This window comes from Suillus plorans (genome assembly GCF_016647745.1).
Source record: "Suillus plorans strain S12 chromosome Unknown HD556scaffold_84, whole genome shotgun sequence".
In the NCBI taxonomy this organism is placed as follows: Eukaryota; Fungi; Basidiomycota; class Agaricomycetes; order Boletales; family Suillaceae; genus Suillus; species Suillus plorans.
Window position 1 is genome coordinate 23,347 of NW_024537468.1, and position 7,328 is coordinate 30,674.

At 46.3% G+C, this 7,328-nt stretch overlaps 2 protein-coding genes across 2 annotated transcripts; one reads left to right on the forward strand and one right to left on the reverse strand.

The window, feature by feature from the left end:
• Positions 1–27: 27 nt before the first annotated feature.
• Positions 28–1,972, forward strand: HD556DRAFT_1530658 (uncharacterized protein; the record flags this gene model as incomplete). The annotated part of the gene is made up of 14 exons (XM_041309466.1): positions 28–147; positions 192–297; positions 362–394; positions 451–470; positions 523–537; positions 591–629; positions 685–713; positions 772–785; positions 841–876; positions 1,049–1,108; positions 1,167–1,301; positions 1,358–1,595; positions 1,654–1,711; positions 1,769–1,972. 14 exons carry the CDS (start codon positions 28–30, stop codon positions 1,970–1,972), a joined length of 1,107 nt encoding a protein of 368 aa, XP_041154428.1.
• A 395-nt stretch (positions 1,973–2,367) lies between these two features.
• Positions 2,368–5,850, reverse strand: HD556DRAFT_1411052 (Metallo-dependent phosphatase-like protein). The gene is made up of 20 exons (XM_041304166.1): positions 5,607–5,850; positions 5,290–5,551; positions 5,169–5,223; positions 5,067–5,115; positions 4,966–5,015; positions 4,855–4,904; positions 4,756–4,791; positions 4,357–4,460; positions 4,277–4,304; positions 4,124–4,223; positions 4,019–4,065; positions 3,942–3,967; positions 3,827–3,889; positions 3,694–3,774; positions 3,633–3,641; positions 3,495–3,580; positions 3,296–3,432; positions 3,188–3,236; positions 2,781–3,140; positions 2,368–2,728 (listed from the first exon to the last, which is right to left on the reverse strand). The coding sequence occupies exons 2-20, from the start codon at positions 5,538–5,540 to the stop codon at positions 2,459–2,461; spliced, it is 1,851 nt and encodes a 616-aa protein (XP_041154429.1). The 5' UTR covers positions 5,541–5,551; positions 5,607–5,850; the 3' UTR covers positions 2,368–2,458.
• Positions 5,851–7,328: the final 1,478 nt, after the last annotated feature.

Here is a 7,328-nt window from a genome sequence, read left to right on the forward strand (position 1 = left end):
CCTTATCGCATAGCCTACCACAGCCCGATGACCGAGGAAGAGGACGCGAATTGCCTGGAAGCGGAGCCTACGCAACTGCAACATCTATGCGGAGTGCACAACTACCTCGATCCCATTTCGGTTCTCGAGAAAGCACTGGATAGTGGTGTACGTATATATAGCGTGAATGTTGTTGTCATACGTCTACCAAGTCCGCCTCTCACCCACATCCATTCTCTCCTAATATGACCATAGTCTTAAATGATCCCACTTGGTGGCCGATCATCAATGCATATCGGTTTTCCAGCTATTTTTCAGGTTCGTGGAGAGCGGTTGGATGTCACGGTCGAAGCTCATTCTAACCTTGATGATGGTTTCGCAGTTGCGGCATTTGTTGGACTGACATATGATTGGGGTGAGCATGATGATATTAAAGGGATGCTGATATCCTACAACTTGAAGTATTTTCAGCACTTACATTCGGACAAGAGGTATGTCGATCCTATGACCGGAGCAGCCTTCCCTCTAAGAATGCTTTTATAGGTCGAATTGGTCTGGGTGAGTGGAGTCTCATGTCACGGGGACAACTATGAAAATACGCTTCATTACAGAAGCAACGCTGGTCCCTAATGACAGTCCTGTATCTCAGCGTATGTGGCTTGCCTGTCGTCGTTGTCATGTCGTGCTGACTTGAAAGTATCCTAGGTGCGCTACCTTGGAATCTTATATGCTGTGTATGTTTGGAAGGCTAAATATCCGATGTCGCGCTAATTGTATATCTCTCATAATCAGCCTGGGCATCCTGAGTATGTCTCCTTAATACATTCACTGTCTTCGCTTCGTCTGACTAGCGGCATACAGTTCATGTTCCCACCATCTCGCTGACAGGTACAGTGAGTCTTCTGCACAGATATCTGCTATATCTCTCCAATTAACCGTGGTGCCCTGTAGGAGTGGGTGTTGTTCTTTCCTAACTTTCTAGTTCTCTAATGACGGCCACACGATACTTCCATAGATGTGAGTCTGTTTGGAGTGTGTGCTAGTGCTAGTCACTGAATGGATTCCTCAGGCTTGATTGTGTACAACCTATGGAATTGTACGAGTGTCCTGGTATTCACAATGCTGTGGGGTGAGCTTGGCACTTGCGAGACCTCAGTGATATTGACTTGACTGAAACATGCTGCAAGTCATCAGCGTCACTCGGTTGTATGCCATGCATCAAGGATCCAGAAAGATCCTGATACTTCTCATTGCCACCCTCCTGCTTGTCGACATTTTCGATGTGGTGGCAGCTGTACTGGAAAACCTACATGTTTCAGGGGGTACGCTTAATTGTGAATGAAAAATAACGTGCATGGGGCTCACTGATGAATGCCAGAGGAACTCATTCTCTCCGGCACTCATCAGTGCTTGATCGGCAGCTACTATGAGGAAGATATCCCACTGCTGAATTACATTTCTTGGATGGTCTCCATTGCGTGGGAGGTCCTCGCACTGTCTCTCGCAGTTTGGATTGCGGTAAAACACTTCCGTGAACTGCGACGACATTCGGCAGGAGGGATTATCGGGGACTGTTTCACGGTGTTGATGAAAACTCACGTGGTTTACTTTGCGAGGTAAGCTCATATTGTGATTATTGTTCCTACTTTTCCACTGAAGGGTCGGACGTGGTAGCTTTGTTGCCGTTTCTTGCATTAACCTCATTCTTGATTTCGCTCCAATATCCTCAGCGGTATGTCAATATTTTTCACTGACTTCTGCATGCGACTACGATTCATCGTTTCTATAGGACCAGGTTTCCCTGGGAAATGAGACTTTTGGTGGCTTACTTCAGATTTTGGAAGTCGTACAAATGTTTGTGCTGGGACCACGACTGATCCTTGGCGTTCGAGAATTTAACGCTAAACTCGTGGCTGACTCCGACGCGGCAACCGGCATGATCTCAATCGTTTTCCAAGAGCGTGTGCATATATCGACTAGCAGTAGTGTGTAATGCTCAGTGAAGTTGACGCGGATAGTTGACTGGTGCTTGCAGGGAGCACGGGAAATTTGTTTTTTTGGTCTCTATTCCAAGTCTTGTTGCGGTGCTCAAGTAATTATTTGGTGTAGATTTCAAAGAGACAGGTTTGGGCAGTATTCTCTTTGTATTATGTATTCGAATTATTTGTTATAGGTCCTGACATTAACAATCATCTCAACCAATATCCTGGATATCCCTAATGTACTAACGAAGGAAATGAGTGTACTGAACGGGAAAGCGGAGAAGTGAGATATGCTTATAGGCGATGTCGCCGGAACGTTAGGGTGCAAGTTCCAATTAGCTTTTGCTGGATCAGTAGGCCTGGGCGATGATTTCGTGACTGATCACGCCAATTGTGCGAAGTACATCTCTTATTTAGAATGCAACTGTCGATTCAGAATGTTTGAGTAAGCAGGTTAACAATACTAGTACAGCGTACTACAACTACAGACTATACCATCAGTTCCACATGGCCTGAGCATACAGGCCCAGTATATCGCTAGTCAGCGTCGGACTATACGATAAAACGTCATCCATTGTGTAAGTCTTATCCTTCTGTAAGCTGTTGAGGACGCCGATAATCTCCTTTCCAAGGGAGTTTAGGAAGACAACATCAATAGGTGTGTCGGCCGTCACATTTGGGGTGTTTGAGCCAGAGTAGAGTGGAACCGGGTAGTGGGGCAACGGGGTGTGCAGTGTATCGTCTGCATTATCAGCGTCGGGGCATGACTAAACAAACAAGTGTTATGAGCATCGAACAAGCAAGGCATGGAACCCTTACATCTCTCGTAACATAACCAAATGATGCTTGTCCACCTACTCCAGGACGGCCGTCTATCTCCTCCAACGAGGCACTGTCCCGAGTATCATCGACTTCATAACTGGAAAATACAGCTTGGGTTTCATCTCGTTTCTGTTGTATCGCCGCCGGTTTGTTCATAGCGGGGAGCAATTGGTTTGCGATCCCAGATGTAACATTGGCAATGTATAAAAACGAATCCTGATAGGGCATGATTGTTAGTTGATCGTTCTTGGTGAACGATCCCTTCAAGAGGTCGAAGCGTAGAGCCCATGAGTCGATGATAATGATATTTGGAATGGAAGCGCGAGTGTTGTTGATAGCGAGTGCGTATGGGATAGCCTAATGAGCGCGTCAATACCTGACTTCACTACAAACTTGGTACTTACATTTTCGACGAAGAAAGATACAAGAGACCCGTTGGAAGGATAAGGGTTACTAGCGCACAAGGGTTGAGCTGGTGGTTTGAGTGATAATACTACATAATGGGCACCCACTAAGTCAAGGTATAATCTTGGTCAGCTGTTCCGTACAGGTGGGACAAGTTAAAGCGAGCCGCAAGCTCCTGTAGGCCATGAGTGATCGATCGTCCGTGGAAGGTATCAAATGTTCGGTTTGAGGTTCGAGTGTGGTACTAAGTAGCAGTCATGGGCAAGATTAGGCTAGCGGTGGAAAGCCAAAAGTTCGGTGAAATACCTCGTAGGTCACGCGGTTCTGGTCAAGATATCTCCTTGTGAAAGTAACGTTGTCACGGTTGTGCTTGGCAGCATCGAGGTCTGCGCCTAATTTTCTGGTGTTAGGTGTCTGAGGTACAGTATTGTAATAACATCATACTCATCCAGCCTAGAAGATCATGTCAGACGATACTCCTTACTCATATTTGCAGTTTACGCACCGATTGTTTCCATGTAGCGTCCGCTTTCGATACCCATGGATCGATCATCGTACTGTGTACAATCACGGATGTGGGTATGTCCTAGATCTACAATGAGCATGTTATTTGGAACGATCAAGATTGTAGCCTCCACCTCCAAATATTAGTATGGGTGTTAGAGGGTGCACAGCCCGTACAGCGTTGACAACGGTAGGCCCTGGATGAACATTTCGTTGGACTATCGTTTGACAAACATTTCAGTGACATACAGCTACCATAAGAAACAGGTATGTGTCTGCAGTCGCATTAACGAAATATTTCCTTCGACAACAAGGAATTTGCATACCCGATAAGCACGAACGCGTCAGGCTCTTCTGAAATGGCCTCAACGAACTACAAACAGAAATCAGGATGCCATGTTTCAATCACTCAAACGCATTGAATAACGTACCCACTGCTCCTTGACCATATCACCGACAGCTTGCACAGTCGTGTTCACATCGTTCCCAGTAAAATCGAATATGACTCCCAGAGAAGTGATACGACGGCCTCTGCCGTGTCGAATGAATAAGAGTCCCTCCTCGAAGTTAACATGTTCACTTACTTCCTTGTGGTGAACTTGGTGTAACGGTCTGCAGGGATAAACGTTAGCAGCAGCAACAATCATTTTGAATCCGAACTCACTGCCTACTGGGACACTCTCAGGCTTGCCGTCTGAATTAAAAACAGTGATGTTGACGTTAGAGGTCAAGTACCGCCCAGCGAGGTGGGGGACAAAGTTGGTATACCTGCAGAGCATTCATGGCATTTTGGTAAGCCGTTTCCGAATTTGCGAAGATGTTCGTGTGGCATTCCATAGAAAAAGTATTGAAGAGTGATGCAGACAGTCGGTAGTGTGAGCATACCGAACACAGTTTAATAAGGAATAGAACAGACGTATCATGTAATGCGGGATGTGTCAACAGGTCAGCAAAGATATGGCAGAGATAAAAAGTCGCGCCAAATCATCAAAAACGTGACAAAAGAAAAAAAGCAAATTTTGTGTCAGTTAAAGAAGATTCGTTCAAAATGCTTATAACGCACATATCATACGTATCCGCATAAACATACAATTCGTGGCTATAAAAGGGTGATCGAGGAGGGGAATTAGGAGAGAACTCGGACTACAAACGCAACACTCACTTTCCGATGGTCATGAGATCGTAGGGGAGGCGCTCAACGAACTTGTTTGACTATGAATGGCGCATCCGACATGTCAGCATTAGTTATATATCACTCATGAATAGAACGGACCTCGTGTGCGTCGACATCACCGGGAGGATATCCATCAGAAAGACCGGTCCCTGGAAAACGTGAGCCGGATGGTGTTTCAGACAATGAGTGATTGCACATACCGTCATGTAGATCACCTGTGTCTATCAAAAGAAGGTCCACATCCTTATGCTGCGATAGGAATTACACATAATGAGTGCACAAGTTCAGATTGATGGACGAACGAGGGCGATTTGCTTCATGTGAGTCACAAAACTAGCAAAATCTCCGAGATCCCCACTAGTAGAATTCGCACGAGGTGGGTGAGTGACGGTGGCTCGAGGTAGTTGCACTGTAAACACCAACCTGTAGTATGGTTCAGCCCAGGACGACTTCTGGTGCCCGAGTAGCCAACCATGGGTATCGGTGGTGTGGATCACGTTCAAGTCTCCCCAGACAAGAGGACGGTATGGAGGTGTGAGTGGAACCTGCGGGTACTCACGGCTTTCCAAATGTTCATGAGCATGGCTGTCGCGAGCGTGCAAGTGATCGCCTGCACAAGCAGCGCTACGGAGTGCAAGACCCAGGAGAATAGCGGGAGTTAACTTGGAAATCATACCAAAGACCCCTGCTTAGGTCAAGAAATATCACTGCCTTTATACCACAACATTCTCGGAACCGACCTCGGATTGAACATCCTCCTTGATTGGCGCCGCCCCAATCATTGCCTAACCTTCGAACAGCTGGTGTGCATCATGGGTATCAAATGGATAACGTGCTCCGGCAGGAGCTGAAGTGCCATGATGATGGAGTTCGATGTTCAAAGTCAACTCGTCCACAGAAATTTGACAAACCAAATCCCACATGCAGGGAAACGTTACTCGGGTAACATATTCATACGAATTATTGGACGCAAGTGTTTAAACGATAAACGGCTGACTACACTACTGATGCCGGATGTGTTAATTATATAATTCGGTTCGGTCTCTTGAAGGTTGCCGGATCAACCTTTAGCCCCTCCCAGTCTCGAGATACTATCTATCACGAACACTTAGCTTGACTAGACTTGCTTCGCATATTACGGTACAAAGTATCCATCCGTGAAAATTATCCGAATCTACTACATCACTCGATGGAACAATGTGATCCTCCCCCTCTTGCTCGCGCCCGCGGTGCCTTAATGAACAAATTCAATCTTCCCGTGTTTTGGCACGCTATGTCGTTGCTCGGCTCACCGTCTCGTTGCTCGGCCTACCGTCTTCCAAGGTACGGGTCATCGAACTCGTAGATGTCGATGATCACGCCTAGAAAACTTGAAGATTGGAGACAGTGCATCCAAACGCCCAAATGTCGACTTTCTCATTCCACGGTCATTGATTTAGAGCACAAGCGGAGATCTCGTCGGTTGTGTGAACATGTGTAGGTTGCGCTATTAGATGCCACGTGTGAGTTCTGCTACATGTCCTGAAAAACACATCGTTTTTCACCGTTCCCGAAAATCTGCAACGATGGAGTTGCGCATCATGGCCTCGAGCGAAGTTAGAGGGTCTGGACAACGATTCGGAATGGAGGATGGCGTCAAGCTTGGTCCCCTTTGGTGAAGACTGCAATATTAGCCTATGTGAGTGAGCCCATATCAAACATGATGTTGTCCTGCTTGAGATCCGTATACGTTATCTCAAGTGCGTGCATACGCACAAGATTTAGTGCAAGATGTTTCTTTCCGAATGACCTCCTGGAGAGATTTGACATCTCCACCCAAAACCTCTGTGACAAAGTATAGATGGTGCCCGTGTCGATCCTTTCCAGATTGTTCAAGAAGAAAAGAAGATGGAGGCAATGAATCGACGTGAGGCTGGATGTTAGAGACCAGGAGTTGAGCGTTTAAGAGCAGGTAGCTGCAATATTACGCCTCGTTCAAATAGACCAGTTGAATCTCCTTTCAAAGCTTTGATCACGACTACAACTGCTGGTCTCCACGTACATCTCGTCAAAAGACATCCAGATGGTGGAGTTTATACCTCTCCGCTCAAACTTGCGGATGATTTTGAAGCGCTTCTCTGGATTTAAGGAATCACCAAATTCGACACGAACCTTGGAGATAGTCATGCCCTTAGTCCATGAGAATTCTTGATACTAGCTCCTCCGCAAATTTCAGTTCAACTTCTACGCCCTCTGCGTCAACGTGAACGTGTTTATATAGGAAACGAGGTGCAGAGGGCCAGAAGATGCAATTTTCGGATGTGCTATTGTGAGATATCGGAGGCTGAGGTAATACTGATGTTGTATTTTAGAGAAATGGCATTGAAAGTCTCGCACTGGACGTGTACGCTAAGCGGACACCGTAGTCTGTAGCATGGTAGTTTTGTTCAAGGAATCCTTTCACGGAATGATTACCCTATGCG